Here is a 26060-nt window from a genome sequence, read left to right as displayed (position 1 = left end):
AAGAAGTTTCCCTTCCTGAGGGGGCAAGGTTGACGGCCCTTTTGTTCCCTAGTTTTCACCACTAGCACTTACACCAGTTTCCGGATGTGAACGGTGGGCTGTCCGCGCAGCATTGTTCGGGGTATTCCCTTAGTGCTAATGCTTTTCGCCGAAGACTACTTCTTTCTAAATCGCGCTCATAAATCACAATATTGTGTAGCGTCCCCGCCCAAGTCAAAACGTGCGGGGGAACGGGGGGGGGGGGGTGGGGAGCGGGAGGCGGAGGGCGGGCGCTTCTGTGGGTCTTTCCAATAGCGCTCAGTGGGTCTCTGAATCGTTTATCTCGGGGATTGAACGTGTGTTTCCAAAGCACCCGTCAATCCCCTAATAAGAAGTTAAAGGTGGCTGGAGTCCACCGCTGCAGCCATCGGTATCCCTTGGTGCCTTCTTTCATACAGTGCTTGAATTCCAGAGGCTTTTCCCATTCCTTCCGCTAGCTCCGACAATCTTTTTACGCAGAGAGTAATAGGCGCCACCCTAATTTGGGGTCCGCACCCCCAGCCTCGGCATCACTCAACAGAATCCCACCACCCCCGGTTAAAGAAACTCTCCGCAAATATTCCTTTTCCCTCTCTCCAGGTTTTTGCGGGAATTTAGCTTACTATTCACGGCGCTGGGGTCCCGCCCAGGGGGCGGTACGGAGGGTGGTGCGGGTATTCCCGCCATGCGGCCCCCTACCCCTCTCTGTTTTAATAAGAGGTTGCAATTTCTTTTTCTCCAGTTCCTCCATTTCCTCAGAACTATTTTCGTCAGCGTCTCCCCAGATGTCCCTATCCTTGGGGCCTGTGCCCTCAATTAATTTTCGGCTTTAGATAATACCGGGGGGTCTTTCCGCTTGTGTTAGCATGATCTCAATTTTTTGTTCTAAATGAAATGTCCGCTCTCTTTCTCTTTTCAATTACGCTTTTAAACAAACTATTTCTAATTGCATCTTTAAATTATCCTTCTCTAACATTCCGGAATATTTATAATGATCTTGCCCTGGAATTTAACAGGCATCCAGGGTGGCATACATAGTCCTTTTATCTCTGCCATCTCAATTATTTCCGCGGCACCGTTCTACTCTTTTTACTGCCGCCTCCGGACCAAACCACTTCTCCTTTGCCCAGGGGATACCTGGGGGAGGACTAGAACCATGGCTCTGTAATAATTCCTCTAGGGACATTATCCTGCCAACTATGCAAATTTAATGTCGCAGACATTCACAAAATCAAGTTTAGACATGTCGTAAATTCAAAATAAACTTTATTCTAACAAAATTGCTTAGCAGAGAACTAACTGGAAATGAGGTGTATCAAAATCGTTTAACACTCCGACAACATTCGTAAACCACAGGTTCAGAATGTATGAGGAAATTAATACTGCACGACCTAAGAATTCATAAGCTTTAGAAACGATGATTCAAAATGTGCACAATCACACACTGAGAGTATGTGCACTCCTGCGTGTACAGGAGGTGAACCGTGGAATGGCATCCCAGCCCACCGGTAGAGTCACTGACCGCAGCCCCGCTGTCCCAAAGAGAACCATCTCTAAACGGCCTCTCGAGGGAGCTCCGTTTATACCCTATTCGAATATGATCTGTCATGTAGCCACCCCAATAGTCTGCCGACGACATCAACTTCTTTACCTTTCGACAAAAATGCATATGTGGTAGCCACCACCGAGCGGACGTAACAATAGTCGTCACAGGAAGTTTTCGTGGGCTTTTGCCAGGTTTTTATTAGGTCTCTATCAGATCTTTATCGGGGAGGGTGCATCTGCCACATCCACCCACTAGTGTCTTAAATATCTGAAAGTCCACTCTATTAAAATTCAAGGTCTTGATTTTACTTTTTGCCTGGCCCATATCCATCACGTTCATGATGGGCCTGGACCCAGGCTGCAGCCCAGGCTGACAGCAACCTTGACCTCTCTACTTAGTTTATTTGTGTTGGTGAGCAACAGGTCCAGTAGTGCTTCTTCTCTGGTTGGGCTGGCTTTTGTCTGGGTTAAAAAATTATCCTCAACGTGCACCAGGATTCTCCTGGACCAGTTACAGCTTGCTGTGCTGCTTTTCCATCAGTTGTCAGGTTCATTGAAGTCCCACAGCAGGATCAGGGCCTGCAAGCGTGATGCTTCCTGTAGTTGAGGTAAGAAAGCTTCATCAACCCCCTCCCCTCGATCGAGTAGCCTGTAGTAAATACCAACCATTAGGTTTCCCATGTTGGCTTGGCCTCTAATTTTTAGCTATAAACTCTCAAGTGTTAATCACTCTTTTTCAAAGGAGAGTCTGTGCAATCAATTCTTTTTTCTTTTTTTTTGAGATAGAGGGTAACCCACATAAACATACCCCTCTCCTTCCTTGATTGTCCCTTCTGAAATATTTATACTCATCGATTACAACATTCCAGTCTTGTGATTCATCCCACCAAGTGAACTACGACTGTGCTGGACTTTTACTGTTTGCGCAGGAGGATGTATAGAAGCAGCCATCTCACAGATGCAGCTGAGGAGGCAGGACTACAGCATCCTTAGGCATACTTCAAACAGGGTGATCAAGGTCATGCATTAAGGCTGTAGCTGAGAAGCCCCATTAACATGTTTTTCACCTTGGGCTGCATAAGGCTGCATGGCATCTGCAATATTTTCTCAAGCAAGTAGCTCTTCCTGATGCCTGTGCTGCTGAACATTCACACTTTGTATACGTGACCCAGTGAAATTCATTCTGACTTATGGGTGTTCCGGACACATAAGAAACATAAATGAAGTCACAGAGTCACTCAAGGCAATTGAAATCTGCTCTTGATGTAATTGCAGACTTTGGATGATCTGGGAGATAGGGAGATATCTTTTTGTCTGTGGATGATGGATTTTATTTAAGAACTGATTTATCATGGTGTCCTACATCATAACACATCGTTACACAAGTAAGAAAACTTCATGTCTCGATAGGGAAGGGGTTACAGCTGCATACTATTGGGTCTCCAGCAAAGGACTCTTCCCCATGATAAAAGTGTTTTGTATTCATATAGATTTAAAATCCCCAGATAGATCATTAATTTCTTAAATTAAGAAATCCATGACCAGAGGTATGTAGGCATTAGGCAGAAAATGCAGTTGTTATAAGGGGATCCATAGCTACAGTTTTCTTAGTTTTTCTTAAAGTTATCTCCCTGCAAAAATATTCAGATTTTTTAAAAAGATCCATTTTTGTTCAAAGCAAGAGAGAAATAGCTCCTTGATCATTTCAGACCACAGTTATCTGTTACTTCCAAACTCAGTTAAGGGATAATTCCAAGAATCAGTTCAGATCAAGCAATCAGCAATCAGTCAGTGAAATTGTAAAGTTTCTTGTTCAGTATTTAGTGTTGATATAAATACAATATGTATGAAAATGTTATTGTACTGGATGATTTATACGTGTATAATAATGGTTTAATAAAAAAACCTAATTTTTCCAGAAGTGAATGTGAACTCAGTGATAAAGTAGCCAGTCATCACTCTTCCTTTCTCCTTAACCCATTCCTTTAATAAGCTGGGAGGGTCAGACGGTACACAGAAAACATGATGTGTCTGGAAAATGTGTCCACAAGCTAGAGAAAAGAAGGCTGTGTAGAATGGAAACTCTGGGTCTAGGCCAACCACAGAGATGTTCAGTACATTCCTTGTTTGACTTGGTACAGCACAAAACCACAATTCAACACCACAAATCAGGAATTGGGACATTTGATGAGGCAGGGAAGAGGTGGATGCTACATGTTCAGTAAAGACAGGTATTGCTTGCATGATGTAAGGGAGGAATGGTCCTTCCCTAGGAGAAGGGGTGAGGATGAGAGAATGCTAGTATATAGCAACTTCCAGGGAATAACTTCCTGGGAACAAGAGGAATAATGAACAGGAGGCACATTAAGATGGGTTCAGTGGATAGGAAGAAGGACAGGAGAAGAAAAGAGGAAGGAAAGACAAAACAGGCCGATGGCCACTACTATTGACATGTACGATACTTTGCAGCCAATATTCATAGAAGTAGAAGCAATATCAAACTGTGTCATTCCAAGTCAGCAATAGGTCATCTTTAAGCAAACCAAGGGGAGCCTGCATCAGGCTATTATCCCAGCATCAGGTATCTGAGAAAATGATGGCATATTGAGCTAGAAAAAGTTAACTGTGCAGGATCAACAGGGAAGGCTGCTGTCTCAGGAACTACTTGGAAGTGTCTGAATTTTTACTTCAATCCTCATATCTGTGCTACCATCACTAACACGCTAGATGGGGGCAGATGTGTAAGTGATGGCTATTTGAAAGGGGAGGAGATTCTGCATTAAGTCTAATTTAACTTCAGTAAATACCTTCCTTGGTGGTCAAACAAGTTAAAAAAAGTTTGTGGGGGACCAGCAGGAGGGGGCTGCCCCATAAGGGCAGGTATGCTGGGAGATGAGTGGGGACAGCGGGGCAGGCAGGGCCCACACATGGCGAATGAGTCAGGGATGGTGGCAGTGACTAGGGACAGCCACAGCCCTGGATCACTGGGCAAGTCCGAGGGGACGAGGCTGGGACGAGGTCAACCCAAAAAAAGCACAGCCAGTGGAATCAGGGATGTACAGACAACAGCGTGTAAGGTAACGCCTGAGCCTAAATGCGACCCCAAAGCCAAGAAGTGGAGGGCAAGATCCTGAAAAATCCTCAAACAAGTGACCTTCAAGTCTGCCAAAGGGAAAGGGTGAAAGAAGGTCCTAACAACAATAAGCATGTTTTCCTTATGGGAACAGAGTCCGATTGGATGCAGAAGTTCAAGCAGAACTGAAATGAAATCTGCCTGTACACAGTTGATGCAATGAACGAAAGCATTTTTGTTCTGCAATGCCGGCGCACAGTGGGATTTTCCATCGCATGGAACCGATGCCCAGAACCCCCCTTCCAAACGTCAGTCTGTGTTCTTCCATAAGATCTAAAACCGCACAAAAAGTTAGGAGAGGGACAGGCTGGCCAAATATCTCTGTGGGCTGTTCCTGCGGGAAAGACTGTGCTTTACAATAACAAAAGGTTGCTAAAGCTCCTGTCTTCAGATGTGCAAATTTTTTTCTTTATCTTAGATACTTTTCCATTTCCTTTGACATCGGGTTTGTGGATCCACCCTGAGCAATGAGTTCAGTTTACTTTTTTTCAGCTCTCCGTACAATTTAGTTCGTGTCTAGAAAGACATCAAACTAACCTTTGTGAGTTGTATGCTTTTGTTTCCTTACGCTTGTGGCTGCTGGGCGAAGTTTGATAAGAAACTCCCAAAGGAAAACTGATTTATACTGCCTAAGTTTTTTGTTTTTTCGATTGTTTGTTTTTACTGCACCTTCTGATGCTGATTCCATCTCTTTCTACTTAGCTTTCTCTCCCAGACAATATGCAATACACACCAGACTCTATTAGCGAGAAGATTTTGGCAGGCGATAAATGGCAGAGAGGTAACACGTCTGCAAAAATTTCAACGAGAAGAGTGTTTTAATTTAGATTCTCTTAATTTCAAGAAAAAAAAATAATCCTGGAACCATGCGACTTTATAAAGGCACAGACCATATGCAAGCGAAAGTGTTGTTTGGTAAAAATATTTGTTTATGTCGGTGACGGTTGCCATAGTTTTGAGGAGAGAAGGCACCTCAATCCACCACTGTGAAGAGGGACTTTATCCCCACCTCACGCCAAAATATTCTCACCGCTGTTGTTAACTATTCCACACTAAAGGGGCCGCATGAAGCTGTTCTTGGAAGCTAAAGATAACACAGAAAATCAATTAGTGATAACTAATGTGTAGCTCTTAATTAGGCGAAGGGTGACTTCCCTGCCAAACCTGTGCACATGAGTATGTGCTACTTAAGGAAAGAAAGGGGGGCGGAGTGTGCTCCTCCCTGATAATCTGCCTCTCGTGTAGGCTGGGAGGAGAGTTTGGTCTGCAGAATGGCACAGTGTCGGGCTGCCACGGGCGCTGCCCATGCAGACTCCCCCATGACACAAGGACCGAGGGGACGCTGAGGACTCCGCGCCGCCCTTTCGCTGCGGTGTCTGATGCACTCTCCCTCCCGCCGCGGCCGGGGATCCCTCCCGTGGCCGTGTGTGTGCCCGGGGCTCGGAACCGTGGAGAGGCGATGGAGTGTGCCGGCCTAATGTTCAAGACAATCGTGGTGGAACCAGCGTGGGGAAATGGATGGAGAGGAAGGGGGCCAGGGTGTGTGTGTGGAGCGGTGTGGGGGAGGGGGTGGGTGGGCGGTGTTGTGTAAGCAGTCAGTGCCCTGCTGTGACTCAGCCCCGACCCGCGGGCTCTGGTCTCCTATTTCTCCACTCGTGACTATTTCCCGTATGAGCGAGCTCCGCCACAAGTCTGGGCACCAGCAAACGGAGGGACTGGGGACTGGGGACGGGCGTTCTGGGAAGAGAGATTCTGGGGACTTGTGCAATACTTCCATTCGGGACAAAACACGGATTTTACCTCAGCAGTTCCCGCACTTAGAAAACTTCCACGTATGATCTTTTTTTCCCTCAACACACAGCCAAGACAGAGCCTCAGCAGTCAGAGGAGAAGCAGGGCAGGATTGCTTTCGGCCTCGCCAGGTCCCTCCTGGACAGGGTCGGGGGGAGGTGGGTTGCAGCGGATGGGGAGAGGAGCTGCTCCGCGACACGGCTGGGAATGTGCGCAACCCCCTCTGTTTCCGCACTTACCGCTGAAGCCGGATAAGGGTTAATTTGAGGCTCGTGAGTACGATAGCTCCGTTCAAGGGCTTCCGGCAGCCATGCAAGAAGCGGAAGGTAAATGAATCTCCAACACGTATGTTTCCAGAAAGAAAGAGCCAGATGAGACGAATGCAAATTCTTTACAGGACTGTGTTTAATTAACATCTCAATCACAAGGCCGGGCCAGGAGAGGAACCGGAGAGGAACGAGCCGCTGCTTTACACTGGGCGCAGAGGGCACCTTCGCGACCATCTCGTCTTACCTAGGCTGAGCAGGGATGGGGGGAATCCCACCGCCGAGTGAGCCTCGGGCAGGGCGGAGAGCAGGGTAGCGCCTTGCTCGGCAAACGGGAACGCGGAAATCCACGAGTGGGAAAGAATTCCCCGCGCTGTGCTGTGCTGGTTTGCACAAGTCCGACCGGTTAAACTCGAAGTGAAACTAGTAACAGATGATATTCCTGAAGTGCACAATACACTCACTCCCATGTCGTCAAGCAGCAGGACAAGGAAGATCGGATGTCCCGTCCAAAGTGGTCGGGCGTCCCGAGCCTCGTAACCCGTAACACAGAGCGCTTGTTACAGTGACTTTAGAGACCGCTTCTCTCAACAGCCCACTCCTGTGTTCAGGTACATGGCTTTGTTCTGGGAACAGCCCTTCACTTCCTTAACGTTCCGTAACCTGTTTACCATAAAATGTTATGCAAACACACACAGAGTGTGTCCCCGACACACACATCGCACTGTGCTCCCGAAAAAAGACGGCACACCCCGAAACACACATTGGATTTTCACTCCCCGACGCAAAAACCACCGTGCACCGACTGACATACGCATCGCTCCGCGCCGATGGCGCACACATTGCCCTGCGTACAGCACAGCCATCGGTCAGCGCCCGACAGCGCACACATCGCAGTTCTCCCGGTGACACACACAACGCTCCGCCCCTCCCCTACACAAGCATCGCTCCCTCCCCGAAGACGCTCACATCGGTCTGCACCGGCTGACAAACCCATCGCCCAGGGTACCATAGTCCCATCGCTCTGAGCCTCCCGAAACACACATCGCTCTGCGCCGAAGGACACACACACTGCTCAGCGATTCGCCGCGCACACATTCCCCTATGTACGACACAACCGTCGTTCTGAGTTCTCCCGAAACACAGCGCTCTGCACCCCGCAAACATCCGCTACGTCCTGAGCCCAAAAAAACCCACACCGTTCTGCGCCCCATGACAGACACACCGTTCCGCTCCCCCCCCTACACAGGCATCGCTTCGCTCCCCGACGGACACACACATCGCTCCGCTCCTCCGCTACACAGGCATCTCTCCGCTCCCCCCGCCCCGTACTCCTGTCACTCCGCTCCCCGAAGACACTCCCATCGCTCTGCACCGCCTGACAAACATATCGCCCATCGTACCATAGCCTCCCGAAACACACCTCGTTCTGCGGCGTCGGCGCCCCTCCTCCCCGACCCCCTTCCCCGAAACACATCGCTCTCCGCCGACGGATACACACATCGCTCAGCGCTCCGCCACGCACACATTCCCTTGCGGACGACACAGCCATCGCTCTGCGTCCGCCCCCCCGCCCCACTCCCAACTACCCTTGTTCTGCGTCCTCCCGAAACACAGCGCTCTGCTCCCCACAAACATCCGCTGTGCCCTGAGCCCCACACCGCACACACCGCTCTGCGCCCGATGACACACATCGTTCCGCTCCTCCCCTACACAGGCATCGCTTCGCTCCCCGACGGACACACACGTCGCTGCGCTCCCCGAGGACACTCCCATCGCTCTGAACCGGCTGACAGACACTTCACCCAGCGTCCCAGCGCTCCGCGCCTCCCGAAACACCCATCGCCCTGCGGCGGCGTCGCCATCCCCATCTTCCCCCTTTCCCCGAAACACATCGCTCTGCGCCTCAGCGACACACACGTCGCTCTGCTCCACCAACGCTCGCTACACCCTGAGTGCAACGACACACACATCGCTCCGCTCCGCTTCTGCCCCGCACACACATCACTCCGCTCCCCGAAGACACTCCCTTCGCTCAGCGCCCCACAACGCGTACATCGCTCATCGTCCCATCTCTTTGAGCCTCAAGAAACACACATCGCACTGCGGCGTCGGCGTTCCTCCCTCCCCGACTCCTTTCGCGGAACACATCGCTGAGCGCCCCGCCACGCATACATCGTCCTGCGGACGACACAGTCACTGTTCTAGCGCGGCACCCCCGCCCCCCGCAAACAACCGTCGTTCTACGGCCTCCCGGAACACATCGCTCTGCCTTCCCCGTCCCCAAACACCCGTCGTTCTGCATCCTCCCCGAAACACATCGCGCTGCTCCCCACGAACCACACTGCCCTTATGTCCTGACACACACAGAGCTCTGCTCCCCACAAACGTCCGCTACACCCCGAGCCCAACCACACACACATCGATCTGAACTGACGGACACATCGCTCCGCTGTGCTCCGATGGACAAACACATCGCTCAGCGCCTGACGGCACACACATCGCTCTTACGATGACACACACTTCGCTCCGCTCCTCCCCTACGCAGGCATCGCTCCGCTCCCCGCCCCGTACTAATGTCACTCCGCTCCCCGAAGACACTCCCTTCGCTCTGCACCGCCTGACAAAGACATCGCCCATCGTCCTATCGTTCCGAGCCTCCCGAAAAACACATCGCTCTGCGGCGTCGGCGTCTCCCCCACCCCCCCTTCCCCGAAACACATCGCTCTGCACCGACGGACGCACACATCGTTCAGTGCCCCGCCACGCACACATTCCCCTGCGGACGACACAGCCATCGCTCTGCCTCCCTCCCCAAACGCCCGTCGTTCTGCATCCTCCCCGAAATACATCGCTCTGCTCCCCACGAACCACACTGCCCTTATGTCCCGACACACACACAGCTCTGCTCCCCACAAGCATCCGCTACGCCCGGAGCCCAACAACACACATATCGTTCTGCACCGACGGACACACGCCGCCGTGCCCCGATGGACAAACACATCGCTCAGCGCCCGACAGCGCACACATCGCTCTGCTCCTCCCCTACACAGGCATGGCTCCCTCCCCGAAGACAATCCCATCGCTCTGCACCGGCTGACAAACACATCGCCTATCGTACCACTGTTCTGAGCCTTCCGAAAAACAAATCGCTCTGCTTCGGTGTCGTCGTCCCCCTCTTCCCCGAAACACAGCGCTCTGCACCGACGGGCACTCCGATCGCTCCGCTCCCCGAAGACACTCCCATCTCTTTGCACCGTGACGGACACTTCGCCCAACGTATCATAGTCCCATCGCTCTGCGCCTTCCGAAACACACATCGCTCTGCGGCGTCCGCGTTCCTCCCCGCTCCCCTTTCGCGTATCACATCGCTCTGCTCCCCGACGGACACACACATCGCTGAACGCCCAGCCACGCACACATCCCCCTGCAGACGACACAGTCATTGTTCTAGCGCGGCCCCCCCCCCGCCCCCAAACAACCGTCGTTCTGTGTCCACCACGAAACATACCGCTCTGCGCCCCCCAAACCGCATTACACTTATGTCCCGACACACACATCGCTCCCTCGCTCCCTCGCCAAAGACACTCCCATCGCTCTGCACCGCCTGACAAAGACATCGCCCATCGTACCATAGTCCCATCGCACTGCGCTTCCCGGAAAACACATCGCTCTGCGGCGTCGGCGTCCCTCACTCCCACCCCCCATTTACCCAGACACATCGCTCTGCACCGACGGACGCACACATCGTTCAGTGCCCCGCCACGCACACATTCCAATGTGAACGACACAGCCATCGCTCTGCCTCCCCGTCCAAACGCCCGTCGTTCTGCATCCTCCCCGAAACACCTCGCTCTGCGCCCCCCGAACCACACTGCCCTTATGCCCCGACACACACAGCGCTCTGCTCCCCACAAACATCCGCTGTGCCCTCAGCCCGACAACACACACATCATTCTGCACCGACGGACACTCCCATCGCTCTGCTCCGATGAGAGACACATCGCCGCGCGCCCGATGACACACACCTCGCACCGCTCCTAGCCCCACACAGCTATCGCTCCGCTCCCCGAAGACACTCCCACGGCTCTGCACGGAGGGACAGACACTTCCCCCTTCGTACCATCGTCCCGTCGCTCTGCAGCTCGCGAAACACACATCGTTCGTCGGCGTTCCCCTCACTTCCCCGAAACACATCACTCCGCTCCCGCAACGCTGCCATCGCTCTGCACCGGCGGCGAAACATATCGTTCCGTACCCCGCGACGAACCAGTAGCCCTGCGCCCCACGAAAAGCACTACACACGCAGCGCGCATACGGCGATGTAACGATGACAAACACATCGCTCCGAGCCCCACAACACCACACAGGTCCCTCTGAGCCCCCCCACAACACGCATCGTCCTGCGCCCCTAAGACACACGAATGGGTCCGCGCCCCACCACCATCGTCCTGCGTACGACAGCTGTTGTTCTGCACCTCCAGAAACACACGTTCCCCACAAAATACATAGATTTGGGACCCCCAAAACTCATTACCACTATGCCCCGACACAGTTATTGTCCTTTGCCTCCCCGAAACTTGTCACCCTGAGGCCAGCGACACACACATCGCCGTGCTCGACGTCGGCGAAGCACATCGCTCCGCTCCTCTCCTACACACACACACGCCGACGGACACACCGTTGCACCATCGCCTCGTTCCCCGAAAACACTCCCATCGCTCTGCAGCGATGCAGCGATGCCTCTACGCGCGCCCCGCGGTATTGCAGCCTCTCGGCGCTACCACCGCGCCACCGCTTCCTCCACAGGACACAGAAGTCACCGCACCGGTGTCTCTGAGACGATGGCAAACATAATCGTGTTCACCGTAGGACTATACACATCGTGCAGTACACCGAACAAAAGCGCACACTTCGCTGCGAATCTTTTCAATGAGTCATGCGGTTCATGGAGGCGGGGCTTTCTCTACTGGTATTTACCTGCTATAAAAGGAGCTCCCGCGAGCGCTCTGTTATCCGGCGCTTTGTGAGCCCTGCCCGTGGGTGAGAGAGATGCTCGTTTGCTGCGATGCCTGAGCCGGCCAAGTCCGCTCCCGCGCCCAAGAAGGGCTCCAAGAAAGCGGTGACCAAGACGCAGAAGAAGGGCGACAAGAAGCGCAAGAAGAGCCGCAAGGAGAGCTACTCCATCTACGTGTACAAGGTGCTGAAGCAGGTGCACCCCGACACGGGCATCTCGTCCAAGGCCATGGGCATCATGAACTCCTTCGTCAACGACATCTTCGAGCGCATCGCCGGCGAGGCCTCGCGCCTGGCGCACTACAACAAGCGCTCCACCATCACCTCGCGGGAGATCCAGACGGCCGTGCGGCTCCTGCTGCCCGGCGAGCTGGCCAAGCACGCCGTCTCCGAGGGCACCAAGGCTGTCACCAAGTACACCAGCTCCAAGTAAGCTGCTGTTGCGCCCTGTGCCAGACCTGCTCGAACCAAAGGCTCTTTTAAGAACCGCCAGTTCTTTCACTTGAAGAGCTTTGTCACTGGTGTTTTCCGACCGTTATTTAACTTCACTGTCTTCTGAGCCTTGCTTGCATAGGGACCAGTTTTTCATCGGTTATTGCAGTTTTTCCTGTGTCTCTGAGCCTGAGGTCTTAACCCGATGCTATAAAACACATCTACGTAATGAAACTTCAGAAACGCCCATCGGGGGGCATCAGCGGCTAAAGAATCGCGATCGTGAATTTGCGATTAGACCTCACCTATTTGGATGTTAGTCCTTTCTGAAATCATTAAGGATTTTGTATTAGGAACCTTAGAATAAAGAAAAACTAGGAAATAGCTCAATTAATCATTTAAGATGTACACTTTGAACGGAGGATTTTTTCCTACAGGGAAGACGAATGGAACGTCTCTACTACTTATTAAAGTCTTTAAGGAACTTTAAAGCTATATTGGTATATGTCTATGACTGATAACAGAAGTTCATGGTATAAGAAGAGTGAGAAGGAATAGAACAGTGCTGAAATCGGCCCGACTCGGGGAAAGTAAGCACCGTAACCACTTCCCCTTTCTCTCATTTCAGACGACAGTGACTTTTGAGTGATGGCACACAGGAAGCAGACAGCACAGGGAAGGTGCCCTGCAAAGAGCTGGTAATCGAAGCAGTCTGCAAGAGAGCACACACAACAGGCAGTGTGAAGGCTCAACGGTAACCGCTGCGTTCAGCAGGGCAGAGAAAGCTGTTAAAGAGGTAAGTGCACTGACCACAAGTAGGGACCAGAAATAGGCGTTTGTGTTCCGAATGGTAAATTATACTAGGGCTTTTCAACCATTTGGATTGAACGCTTGTCACAATTATCAAGAACATGCTATCAATAAAACAGAAATCAAAGCTCTTTTACTGAGAAAGTGGGTGGCTCTTAAAAGAGCCTTTGGGTTAAGTCTTTAAAACGGATATTTACTTGGAACTGGTGTATTTTGTGACAGCTTTGGTGCCCTCAGAGACGGCGTGCTTGGCCAGCTCGCCAGGCAGCAGGAGCCGCACGGCCGTCTGGATCTCCCGCGAGGTGATGGTGGAGCGCTTGTTGTAGTGCGCCAGGCGCGAGGCCTCGCCGGCGATGCGCTCGAAGATGTCGTTGACGAAGGAGTTCATGATGCCCATGGCCTTGGACGAGATGCCCGTGTCGGGGTGCACCTGCTTCAGCACCTTGTACACGTAGATGGAGTAGCTCTCCTTGCGGCTCTTCTTGCGCTTCTTGTCGCCCTTCTTCTGCGTCTTGGTCACCGCTTTCTTGGAGCCCTTCTTGGGCGCGGGAGCGGACTTGGCCGGCTCAGGCATCGCAGCAAACGCAAGTGCCTCAGCCACCCACACGGAGCGTTCACCAACCACCGGTAACGCCGCTGCCCGCGGGAGCTTCTTTTATAGCGTCGCTGTGCAAAGCAGCCTCTCCACAGTGTCGCATCGCCATTGGCTGGAAGTTCTATCTTAGATAGTCGCGCCGCGCTGAGCTTTGCTATTGGACACCTCTCGATTCGCGCTCCCATTGGCTGCCGAAACAACGCTTTCTTCACAGCCTATCAGCGCACGCGCCGCCGCTCCACCCGAGCAGTATATAAATGGCCGGAGGGAGCGGCCGGGAGCGCATCTACTGCCTGCAGAGCTGTTGCGTGTCTTGTTTGGCTGAGTCGCTGCGACATGTCCGGCCGCGGGAAGCAGGGCGGGAAGGCGCGGGCCAAGGCCAAGTCGCGCTCGTCGCGGGCCGGGCTGCAGTTCCCCGTGGGCCGCGTGCACCGTCTGCTGCGCAAGGGCAACTACGCGGAGCGGGTGGGCGCCGGCGCGCCGGTGTACCTGGCGGCCGTGCTGGAGTACCTGACGGCCGAGATCCTGGAGCTGGCGGGCAACGCGGCCCGCGACAACAAGAAGACGCGCATCATCCCCCGCCACCTGCAGCTGGCCATCCGCAACGACGAGGAGCTCAACAAGCTGCTGGGCAAGGTGACGATCGCGCAGGGCGGGGTGCTGCCCAACATCCAGGCCGTGCTGCTGCCCAAGAAGACCGACAGCCACAAGGCTAAAGCCAAGTGAACGCCCCGAAGACTAATCAGGATACTAAACAAACAAAAGGCTCTTTTCAGAGCCGCCCACAATAGTCATAAAGAGTTGAGTCGCTCTCTGCGGTTTCGGTTCTTCTCATGAACGCAAGCAGAAATTTGTAAGCCTCTCTTTCTTGAACGTGTTTGCCTTAACTATGCTCTTCTCCGTTCCTGCCTGCCTACTTTTTTTCGTAGGGACGTTGTATAATTAATACTAATGTTACTTTCTTAAAAAAAAAAAAATAATAGGCTGTTCTAGTGAGAGGTTCCGTTTAGTTGCTCTGCTGCTTTTTTTGCAATTGCTTCCTATTTTTTTAATAAAATATTTCAATAAAAAGTTTTTGTTCTTGAAAAAGTCTATGCACTTGTAACTGCATTTTTTATGGTACTGGAGTAAACGTTGGAGTAAACATTGTGCCCGCTAATAGGTGAACTCTGCCTTTGCTGTAAGTGCTCTATGCAGTGTATGTCAAAGGACGATACAACCCGAAGTCTTCATATACATTCAGAGTCTTCATAGATTATTTCTTTTTCCCTTAGAGAGTATCAGAAGGTCGCCGATCGATGTTGCAGCTCCGGGCAACGCAGAGTTTTACAACTCGGAGAGATCTGTGGGGGCAGGGGCAAGGAAAGCACAGACAGGAAAAAAAAAAAAATCCCTGAAGAAGTCATGCGTCCCGGCAGCGACTCTGACCCGATTCTTTCGCAACCGGAGGGGCGTTCCCTGCCTCGGGCCCCTTGTTGATTTCCATTTTTAACGGGCTCGTGTGGGAGGGTCCCGCTGGCTTTCCTTGGTAGAGTTAACTCTTGAGAGCACTCGGGAAGGCTATCGGGCAGGGTTACCAGTGTTCTCAGTGAGCTGCCTGATGCGACGCGCCACCACGGTGACAGCCGCCGTGTAACACTGGGAAGAGCACTATTACTTTTAATTTCATTTTTCTGGTAGTACGGGCTAGATTCTACTCCCCGCCCCCGTTCTCCATGAGGTAGGTGGAGTTCCGAGTTCCCCCCCCGCCTTGTCTTGTGTGAAGGCGAATAGTTCTTAGAAGAGCTGCTGCTGTTCCAGCAGGGCACAGTGTTGTCCTAAAGTCGTTCCTCTGTTTTGCTGCCGCCCTGCTTTCTTTCGATTTCCTTCTTACTTTAGAGGGGGTTCTCGCTGTTTTTTTGTTTTTTTTTTTTTTTTTTTTTAGCCTCACAGCCTTGTGCAGGCCCTTGGCCGCAGAAGCCGCCATCTTCATGATTTTACCGGGGCTCTTTTTTTTTTTTTTTTTTTTTTCTTTTTTTCCCCCCTCGCTGTGCGGAGGCAAAAATCACGGCCCTGGTGATCAGCTCGGTGGCACTGGAGCAACAGGAGAGGTTTTCAACATGACCACAGTTTTCCCCGTCTCTATCCCCCAGTATAGGGGAAAGACATGTAGGCTGACATATCTCCGGATTTGGTTGGTGTTCACTGAGTTTAGCTTTCCTAAAATTGAGTCGGTAATAAGTTCGCCCATTTACAGAGGAGGGAAGTCTCCTCCCCTCTGTGTCTGTGTTTCTTTCACATAATTAAATTGTCATCTGCACCTCGGAACCACTGGGAATTGTAACAAAAATAGGGAAGGGTCCCGTGAACCCCCCTGGGTACACATACATCACCTCGGTGTTGTATGAGAGGATTTACATTCCAGTTTCTAGGCAATAGGAACTTTCAAGAGGACATTTTTTATTATTATTATTTCTTTCCCTTATAAATGAATGCTCTGGTATCAACAGTACAAATACCATAGTACAGAAGATATAGTATTCGTTATTATTCTTATAGCTATTCCTCTTACTTCCCTGCTGCAGAATGTGTTTAGGCATTATGTAGCTCTAGTTTCAAATCGTCATCTGGGAAACAAAGCCTTAAAAAAACGATAGGGTTACGTGAGGTCTAAAGTGTGAAGGGCCACAAGGCCTCAAAAGTATATTGTACGGTCACACACTTTCATGAAGATGTTTCACAGATGTGGTTTACCAAAACTGGGGTAACTGGGGTAAGATTGGTTTTGAAAACATGTATATATTTCTTAACAAGGGGAGTGTGAAAGCTTACGATCTCCTAGAAGCGGCACAGACGGATTCCTCGTTATTTCTTTATATATTAACTCGGTTTTGCAACAGCAGAATGGGAGAGGGAGGCGAAAAAGCGGTGATGAAGAGACAAAGAGCAACCTGCCTCCTCCAGCCCTTGTGAATGGGGACCGCTTGGCGACCCTGTCGAGCCGGCGCTCGGGGCGGCAAAGGGCAGCGCGTCCCCCGCGGCGGGTCCCGCTCCCGGACCCCTCCCGAGCAGGTCGGCGGATGATGGGGCAGCCACCCCAACCCATCCTATCCCTTCTTCACGCGCCAAGCTTGAGGAAAAGGGGGGAAGCTTACGCTGTTTTGGCACCCAGATTGAAGAGCTGGCCGTACACTGAAACGAATTGATTTTGTATGAATTTGGTTCTTTCTTCGCTGTGCGCGTTATTCCTTGAGGGAGGGAAGCAGAAAAAGAACCAAAGCGCTCAAAGTTGGTTTATATCTAATAAGCACTATTGGCTTTACTGTGTGATTTAATCCCACGAGTTTAATTTGGCTAGGTTAACGGAGGAAAGCTCAGGCTGAAGGCCAGTTACCTCGTCGCTGGGTAAATGCGGCGGGCGGGCAGACAACGGAGTGACAGCTCATCCTCGCTGGAGGGCGAGTCCCGCCAGGATCCCTCATTTCTCCAGCGACAACAAAACCCTACGGGTTTGTCGGTCCGGCCGTAGCAAGTGGAGATTTTCCTCTTCCCCGCGCCGGTGCCAGAGACGGGGGTTTAAGGACTGACTCGGCTCCAGGGGAGGGGGGAGCCGGGATCCATTGCGGACGAGGGGAAGGAGTGGGGAGTGCGGTGTATCACGGGCTGATTCAAGAAAAGAAGCGGGGAAGGAAGACAAAGAGGAGACAGGGGCGTTGCGGGGGTTTGAAAGGGCTCCTCTGCCAGAGGTGGCTGGAAACAGCGGGGAGAAGAGCCAAAAAAAAAAAAAAAGGTCAGGTATCTCTGGGAAGGGCAGAGGGTCCCGCATTTTTAAACCCAGACTCACGACACTTTAATTTCCGTTTCTAAACAATTAAAGTTTAAATTCTCTTCTGTTGTCAAGAAGTAAACCTTGTAGTGTAAGCAGAAGAGTCCACGCTATTCAGTTCAGATAAATGCTGTTAATGAACCCCCGTTCTTATGAAACTTCCTGATGCCCCCTGTTGTTTGTGATCTGTGCCATTTCCTGCTGAGAAATATGGTCTGTCGTGCAAATGCTCTTAGGTGGAAAACAATGTAAAAATGAAAAAATGGGTTAAAGACTTATCTGCCTTCATGGTCTTACAAAAAGTGTTAATCGTTCTGATTGTCTCTATCAATGTTTTAGAAACCCTCAATGTTTGATTTTTGTCCCGTCAATAAACGCGCCATTAGAAGCTGCTATTTTAAGTCTGAAGTGCAACTCGCACGCATCCCGTGAACTTTTCCGTGACATTTAAGTATCGGTTAAGGCTAAAACTCCAGGATTTTTAAACCCGTGTGAGCCTTTCCCTTCTTCCATGGGATTTGTACCAGCGATTTCAAAAGGCAGCGTTTAAAAGCCCCTGCATGTAAGGAGTTGAACCGATTCAGCTACATTGTCTGGGCTTCCTGCGGCAGCTGGCTGAGCCCAGGCACCCGGCTTTGCCGGCCGTGCTGTCAGCCCTGTCTACTGGTGCTTGGAGCACAGGAGGCGGCAGCCCTATTAAAAGACGTATTTCGATGTGTAGAAAGATTGGGGCTTCTATGCTTCCTGTGGTAATTCTTGCCCCGTTTTCTATGCAGGATGATCAAAGACCTTGCTGTGTCCCAAGTGCACAAGGCACGCATTTCTTCATAGCTCTGACGCTGCACAAATGTAGTGCAAGATCCTTTGCACTCTCTGAAGTAAAAAATTCAGCTGTAAGTCTTCATCTGTGCCCTCTTCTTATTTTGGGAATTGTTCTTCCATTTTGCTGTGACCCTTTCAAGTACAAAATCTACAGGCAATGCAAATAGGACTACAAGTACAAAAAGGTGGTGGATTTGACCAGCGATGAAAATTCCAAGCTGTCCTGATGCTCCTTTCACACACAAACTGCTTATTTTCTAGTTTTAAAATGCAAGTATGTCCAGAATTACTCCCTGAGGTTTTCTGTGTTAAAAAATGAATGGAAGAACCTTTGTGATTAATACAAAATTAATCATTCTTGACAAGGAATGCTTTTAGAAGAACTTTTGCATTAGGATGGGTCATCAAACAATATAGTTCTTTGCAGCCACCAAGGAAACCCAAAACAAAACCTAAAAAATCCTTTCCACCAACCTAGGCTTATGGTATGTGACCCCAGTCCCTGAGGAAAGAGCTGCCCTTGCTCATTGTAATGCTTCTTCCTTCCTTGTAGGGTATGTGAGCTGGGAAGAGAGAAAAGGTGTTGCCAGCTGCATTACCCTCTACTTTCAGCCCCCTCCTCCAGTGAGTTTTGTGTCACTGTGCTCTGATATAGCACAACCCCGAGCCCAAGCACTCCATTTTTTTCCTTTGCAGTCTGAACCAGACACATTTTCATTACTGGCCAAAAGCATTACATCAAGGCATATATAAGGCCAAATCTTTTTCCCCAGCTGCAGTTAATACTTTCTCCTTCAATCCTAATTATTTTGAAATATATTATTTTCCATTAGAACTGGAAAAGAAAGTCTCTGGAAAACTAACATAGTAGCAATTTGCCCTGTGTGTTGAATAATTATAATCTCCGGTCGTTAGAAAAAACAATTTGATTTCATAAGTGGGTGAGCAGATATTGATTTACTCCATTAAAAAAAAGAACAGGAAGTAGTGTAAAATTGTTATAGTCAGTGTCCAATTTTTCCAGGTTTTGGATCAGGCGTATGGCATCTATTTCTTGTTTCTGATTCACTGTCTGGTCAGGGGACTAGAGAATAAAGTTATTTGTTTACCCAGCTGTGGTTTCACCCCTGGGGCAGTCGATTCCAAGTCTACTGGACGCCCCTCCACATGAAAGCAAACTGTGGCCTGCACTCTGCTGCTAAAGGGATTGAGAAAAATGCATTAGAGACATCAATTGTGGCACAACACTTGGCTGCCTTGGACCCCAGTTCTTATAGAAGTTCTAGCATGTCCGGCACAGCAGCACTCAGTGGTGGTATGACTTCATTCAGGCCACAACAGTCTATCGTTAGTCTCCACTCTCCATTAGACTTTTTGGGGAGCCCAGACCTTGATGCAGTACTCCAGGTGGGGTCTCACCAGAATGGAGTAGAGGGGCAGAATCACCTCCCTTGACCTGCTGGCCACACTTCTTTTGATTCAGCCCAGGATATGGTTGGCTTTCTGGGCTGTGAGCGCACATTGCTGGCAAGACCTGAAACATATTCAGAATGAAGCACCTAGCAATAGAAGCATGCTGGTTTGAGCATCACAAGCGTACTCAAAAGTCTTGAAAACCATTGCAACTAGCTTGGAGGAGAAGAGGGAGATGAAGGAAGTTGTCTCCTCCACAGATTAATTCTCAGAGGAGAGAAGTTAAAGGTGTAGTAACTAAAAGTTACTGGATACTAAAAGTTTCCACTAAATATCTCCTGAAATACAGAGATGAATGTGCCGCTTCTGTTTTGCCTTGTTCATCACACTTAATCATTAATGAGTACAGCCACAGCACACACAATTTCATCATATCATAAGCCCACACTACAAAGCACAGCAAAATGATAATCTTGACCCATGACCCAAGGATGATAAACAGCACAACAGGGAGCAGATACAGCAAATAAGGTATTGCAAGATGCAGCCCCAAGAGCAACATTGTGACTATTGATCCCATACGATGAACACTCATGTCAAATTTGTTCTAATGCACTCTTATCAGGTTTGTCATTATCTTAACCCACCAAGCTCCCCCCGTTTGGCACCAAAAAGGCCACAAAAGCTGACCCCGAGTAAACTTTTTGATAAAACTAATGCTGCAAACAGAACTACCTGAAACCAGCAAATGCAAGCAAAACAAAAAAGATAAGGACCAAGGAAACAATTCCAAGAGAATGAGGTAACGTCAGAAGAAGGCCAGCCCAGCTACCAAGAAAACCAGTAAGAAATCAAGAGACCACTGACCAGAATTAAGTGATTGGACCTAGGGATCAGGTGCTGAGTGGTACGGGTATAACTGGGGGACATGATCTGGGATAGTGATCCCTCTTTGGAGGCACCTAGCTGGAACTGCTCTGTATGTCAGATAAATAAACCACTTATTTACTCAGCAGATTGGAGACTCATCATCTTTGAGCAGAACCTAGGGCCTTGAACGCTGTTCAGGTTGCATCCGCGTGATTCCTACCATAGTCTAGGTGGCAGCGGCATAAATCCTGCTACACCGGGATGATGTGTTTGAACACTGTGCCACCTTAGTGTTGCTGGGTGATGTCACCTGGGTAAGATGGATTTAAGAATACAAAGAAAACTGCTTTGAACTGAATAGGAAAGAACATAAAAGATGAAAGAATATGCTGACATATTATTTTATATTCACACTATTTGCTTTATTAATTTTGAATGTTCATCCTCCTGTGGAATGAAATTGTTATGTTTGCTATTCTTGCTGACACTAAATCCTACTATTTTTACCTTTGGTGGAAAGAATAAGTACACAAAATTTTCCAAAGTAGTTGCTTTTTACCATTTCAGAAACTTTGGTCTCAGCACTGATGGAAAAATAAAGGATGTGCTAGAATCAGAGAATCAGCTCTAATCACATGTGTGTGCAGGTAGAAATGCTACTTTCACATTGTACCCCCTAATATTGCCTCATCATAGATACTGAGATTGGAAGAAGCAATCATAAACAACATTTTATTTTCTGTTGAGTGAAGTGTCTCATGAGCCTAGAAATAATCTCATATACTGAAACATCCTTTCAAAATAAAATCCACTGAAATTTCTGTGGAAGCTATGTTAATGAAGCATGCAGCATGGAGCATACAAAGTCAGGAAAGGCAAAGAGAATGCTTATGGATTCCTGAACTGAGAGGCCAAAAGACACCACCAAGCTCCTACTCTAGGGCTGCCCTATGATAGCTGCAGTTTGAACCAAGGTCTTTTTTTTTTTTTTTTTTTCCCAAACAACATAACTGACTTTGACATTTACGTCACTGATTTTTCAGAATAATAGCCACTGACAAATTGTTCAAGTGATCACCACCACGGCCAAAATCTGAACACTTTTAGTGTATGATATTTTCTAGAGTCCCTTTCTAGCAAGTCATACATGCCCTTACACAAACACCTAGAGACTTGAATATACTGTGTTTTCTTCATCTTCTTAGGTACTGGACAAATCTCTTAACTCCATTTGAAGCTGCTGGAGAACTGAGTATGAAGGATGCCTCTTACAATTGGATTTCTGAAATCCAATGAGAGCCATCCATCAGCCTTCAAACTGAAATTAACTTTGATAAATTAGTGGCTCATTTAAGAGAGACCTGGTGCCTGCCTTTGTACCTGTACTATCAAACAAATATGCAGTCAGTACTAGAGAGATTGACTTTTGTGATTCTGTGGTACCTGTATGGACTAATTGTGCTCACAAATCCACAGAATATGCTTGGAATTCAGAATTATTCCGATTTAGTTTGAGAGAAGGTAATAATGGCTTGGATCTGCAATTACAGAAGTGTCTAATTGCCTCAGAATGTGATGGGACATATCAGCCCTTGGTCTGATGATGAAAGACTTAGGGCTGGTTATTACCTAAATGATAAACTCTGGTAGTTTAAGAAGTCATCCCACGGGGGCTAGTTTCTTAGTTTTTAATAGTTTTAATACAAATAATGATATATAAACACGGGAAAAGGTCGAGTAGGTATGAAATAATATCAGTTTTCTTTGTGTGTTTTTAGTTACAATGGGAATATTCTCTCCCTAAAGCAGTCCTAGGGAGAAGCTGCCCAACTTACTGTAAAAATCACATGCACAGCAGAATTATTGGGAAAGTTAATGAAGATAGTTTCAGAAAGGACTTGTGTGTTTATTAATCACTGGGCTATTGGTAACAGCTTATTAAGATAAATATCACTTGCTACTCTACAAATTCTTTTACAGTACAGTGCACTGTAGACCTCTCACTTTACTAGGAAAAAAGACCGAGCACCATCTAGTGGTAGATGTTACTACAGCAGTTACTGCGATGTACGTAGATAAGTTCCCATTAGCAACAATATTGATTCTTTCCTGACTAGAAAACCACAGAAGCCGTTTTTTCCTTCAATTTACAACACATATAACATAAACGTACTTAGAGCTTAAAAAGAAATGCAACAGAACTATAAATTAAAGAAACCAGCATCACCTAGAAAGAAAATACAACAAAAAACTTTGGCTACAAAAACTTTAGTTAGCAAATCCTTTGTTGCCTGCATAAACTGTTTGTTCCCCGATAGAGAACTGAGTAACACTATTTTATGAAAATTAATTTTTAGTAGAACTTAAAAAACGAAGTTATGAACCCATTTTTACCCCGTATTTGTCTGCACAGCTCTTTTACTGAGAAGGTGGGTGGCTCTTAAAAGAGCCTTTGGGTCGAGTAGGTCTGGCACAGGGCACAGCAGCAGCTTACTTGGAGCTGGTGTACTTGGTGACGGCCTTGGTGCCCTCGGAGACGGCGTGCTTGGCCAGCTCGCCGGGCAGCAGGAGCCGCACGGCCGTCTGGATCTCCCGCGAGGTGATGGTGGAGCGCTTGTTGTAGTGCGCCAGGCGCGAGGCCTCGCCGGCGATGCGCTCGAAGATGTCGTTGACGAAGGAGTTCATGATGCCCATGGCCTTGGACGAGATGCCCGTGTCGGGGTGCACCTGCTTCAGCACCTTGTACACGTAGATGGAATAGCTCTCCTTGCGGCTCTTCTTGCGCTTCTTGTCGCCCTTCTTCTGCGTCTTGGTCACCGCTTTCTTGGAGCCCTTCTTGGGCGCGGGAGCGGACTTGGCCGGCTCAGGCATCGCAACAAATGCAAGGCTCTCACGAACGCCGCAAAGGCAACAAACAGCTACCGACGTCGAAGTGAGAAGCGCTACCCCCATGCCACGTATTTATAGCTCCCTTATGCAAATGAGAAGTATTACTTCTGCGTACTTTCATTGGTCAGAACACATAAACGCGTCATAGCTCCCCTTTAGCCGTTTTTTATTGGTCGGAATTCGATTCGCCACCTCATTGGCTGCCCAGCGGAGACCTACTTCTCAGCCTATCAGTGAAGGGGCGAGGTAGCAAAGCGAGGCTATAGCTGAGCAGCACCGGGTCTTTTCTCCGTTCTGCTGCTGGTTGCTCTTAGAAGCGAGCGAAGATGTCCGGCCGCGGGAAGCAGGGCGGGAAGGCGCGGGCCAAGGCCAAGTCGCGCTCGTCGCGGGCCGGGCTGCAGTTCCCCGTGGGCCGCGTGCACCGTCTGCTGCGCAAGGGCAACTACGCGGAGCGGGTGGGCGCCGGCGCGCCGGTGTACCTGGCGGCCGTGCTGGAGTACCTGACGGCCGAGATCCTGGAGCTGGCGGGCAACGCGGCCCGCGACAACAAGAAGACGCGCATCATCCCCCGCCACCTGCAGCTGGCCATCCGCAACGACGAGGAGCTCAACAAGCTGCTGGGCAAGGTGACGATCGCGCAGGGCGGGGTGCTGCCCAACATCCAGGCCGTGCTGCTGCCCAAGAAGACCGACAGCCACAAGGCTAAAGCCAAGTGAATGCAACGGAAAGCCAGCACGTTGTCTTTTCTGGAGAACATAATCTTAAGGCTCTTTTCAGAGCCACCCACAAAATCATAAGAGAGCTCAGTTATCCCTACTTATGCCCTTTTACATGAATTACTCCACCCGTGTTTTGTCTTTTTTTTTCTCCATGTTTATTAACAGTATTTTTGGCTTGGTAATATTAGCAACGCTTTCCACGTTTCTGTTAACACAATGTCGTGCCAAATGTCCTTCCAAAGCAAGTTCTTCCGGAGAGGGGGTGTTTTCCGGTTAGTTCTTAAGCCAGAGATCACGGGAACGGTGTGTTTCGGTGAGAGCTCCCGTCCCTCCGGCTCTCCCTCCCCCCTCTTCCGCGTTTTTCTTCTCCGAGAGTGGCTGCAACAGCACTAGAGATACGAGGCGAAGGGGGGGAAGGGGCAGCGGGCCGGGCTCTCCGCTGGCCAATCCTTGGTCAGGGCGGGCTTTTTCAATACTTAAAGCTCCTTTTCTTTCTCATCGAGAACAAAAGGAAGGGAAGAGCTCAGGGCCATTTTCGGGTCAGTAAGCAAATCCTCCCCTCCTCCCCCAAAACAGACAAAACCATTTAAGACGACACCTTAAGAGAAATACAACAGATTAGATATGGCTCAGTAGTAGCGTGCCCGACAATTGCATTGCTTTTCTTACAAAATATATTCTTAAAAAAAACGTACGTCCGATTTTTATCAAATCATTACTACAAAACATTGCTTCCTGGTAGTCAAACCAATTACTCGTCAAAAAGATGTAAAAGTCTACACTTCCCTAAAGCCGCCTCGTTATACCGTGCTCGTTAGCGTTTCTTTCGGTAATCGTAGGGGGGGGGGGAGGAAAAGACACAATTGACCTCTGTCGACTTACGAATTACTGGATCCTTGCTGCAGATTACTGACGACCTCGGTGCCTCAGCTCCTTTAGGGAAAGTGTGGGTGGCTCTTAAAAGAGCCGTTGGATAACAAAATATGTAGAGCAAGACTCTTCTGGTATAATTTACTTCTTTTTGGGTGCTGCTTTCTTCGCCTTGGCTGCTTTGGGCTTGGCCGCCTTCGGCTTGGCTGCTTTTGGCTTCACCGCCTTCGCCTTGGCCGGGCTCTTTGCTGCCTTTTTGGGGCGACCTGCTTTGGCTGCTTTCTTGGGGCTCTTGGCCGCCTTCTTAGCCGCGGTAGCCGCCGGTTTCTTGGCCTTTTTGGGGCTTTTCTTCACGGCTGCAGCTTTCTTGGGCTTCTTGGCAGCGCTGGCGGGCTTCTTAGCCGCCGGCTTCTTGGACTTGGCCGCAGCTGTCCGCTTCTTGGGGGCTTTTTCCTTCACTTCTCCGGGCTTCTTGTTGAGGCGGAAGGAGCCGGAGGCGCCGGTGCCCTTGGTCTGCACCAGCGTGCCCTTACTGACGAGGCTCTTGAGCCCCAGCTTGATACGGCTGTTGTTCTTCTCCACATCGTAGCCGCCGGCGGCCAGCGCCTTCTTGAGCGCGGCGAGAGAGAGCCCCTTGCGCTCCTTGGAGGCGGAGACGGCCTTGGTGATCAGCTCGGTGACGCTGGGGCCGGCGGGTTTGCGGGCTTTGGAGCCGCCCGCCGCTTTCTTCGGCTTCTTGGCGGCGGCCTTGGCGCCGGGCGCGGGCGCATCGGGGGCGGCGGCGGGAGCGGTCTCGGACATCGCGGCGGCGTCCTCTGCGGAGCAGGCGAACACAATTGGGCTGGCGCGGGTCAGATGCTCGTATTTTTAGAGAGGAGCCGCGCGGTGATTGGTGCGTTGCAGAGCCCGCCCCGCTGCACGGCCGGGGAGCCCTTCGGTGTGCTCGATTTGTGTTTCTTTGGACTAACAAAAGTGTGTTTTCCTCGGAATTTCTGCCACCAAATCGCCCCATTTCCCCGGTGAGGGAGGAGAAGAGCAGGTACTTGCGTTCGGGAGAGTTTCCAGC

The 26060-nt window shown here is 50.0% G+C and overlaps 6 protein-coding genes across 9 annotated transcripts; 3 read left to right on the top strand and 3 right to left on the bottom strand.

Annotated features, from left to right (window-relative positions):
• Positions 1-1601: 1601 nt before the first annotated feature.
• On the bottom strand, positions 1602-23860 carry LOC141739450 (histone H2B 1/2/3/4/6-like). 4 transcript variants are annotated; one of them, XR_012585712.1, is made up of 3 exons: positions 23011-23860; positions 20514-20826; positions 19551-19767 (listed from the first exon to the last, which is right to left on the bottom strand). XR_012585712.1 is itself a non-coding variant. In XM_074576755.1 (2 exons), the coding sequence occupies exons 1-2, from the start codon at positions 23466-23468 to the stop codon at positions 2136-2138; spliced, it is 483 nt and encodes a 160-aa protein (XP_074432856.1). In that variant the 5' UTR covers positions 23469-23860; the 3' UTR covers positions 1602-2135. The 4 variants fall into 4 exon arrangements, 2 of the variants coding, with proteins under 2 accessions (XP_074432856.1, XP_074432845.1); XR_012585711.1 differs by having other exon boundaries at positions 20656-20826; XM_074576755.1 differs by lacking the exons at positions 19551-19767; positions 20514-20826 and adding an exon at positions 1602-2160.
• On the top strand, positions 11822-12202 carry LOC141737740 (histone H2B 1/2/3/4/6). Its single transcript, XM_074572691.1, has one exon. It carries the CDS (start codon positions 11822-11824, stop codon positions 12200-12202), a length of 381 nt encoding a protein of 126 aa, XP_074428792.1.
• On the bottom strand, positions 12604-13618 carry LOC141737739 (histone H2B 1/2/3/4/6). Its single transcript, XM_074572690.1, has one exon. The coding sequence runs from the start codon at positions 13583-13585 to the stop codon at positions 13205-13207; it is 381 nt and encodes a 126-aa protein (XP_074428791.1). The 5' UTR covers positions 13586-13618; the 3' UTR covers positions 12604-13204.
• Positions 13766-14755, top strand: LOC141737738 (histone H2A-IV). The gene has a single exon (XM_074572689.1). The coding sequence runs from the start codon at positions 13943-13945 to the stop codon at positions 14330-14332; it is 390 nt and encodes a 129-aa protein (XP_074428790.1). The 5' UTR covers positions 13766-13942; the 3' UTR covers positions 14333-14755.
• LOC141739455 (histone H2A-IV) lies at positions 21359-24313 on the top strand. Its single transcript, XM_074576779.1, has one exon. It carries the CDS (start codon positions 23732-23734, stop codon positions 24119-24121), a length of 390 nt encoding a protein of 129 aa, XP_074432880.1. The 5' UTR covers positions 21359-23731; the 3' UTR covers positions 24122-24313.
• On the bottom strand, positions 24256-25816 carry LOC141739449 (histone H1.01). Its single transcript, XM_074576728.1, has one exon. It carries the CDS (start codon positions 25793-25795, stop codon positions 25136-25138), a length of 660 nt encoding a protein of 219 aa, XP_074432829.1. The 5' UTR covers positions 25796-25816; the 3' UTR covers positions 24256-25135.
• Between the last annotated feature and the right edge of the window lie 244 nt (positions 25817-26060).

The sequence above is a fragment of the Larus michahellis genome, chromosome 1 (assembly GCF_964199755.1).
Source record: "Larus michahellis chromosome 1, bLarMic1.1, whole genome shotgun sequence".
Lineage (NCBI taxonomy): Eukaryota > Metazoa > Chordata > Aves > Charadriiformes > Laridae > Larus > Larus michahellis.
This window is presented reverse-complemented; position numbering and strand designations above follow the sequence as displayed.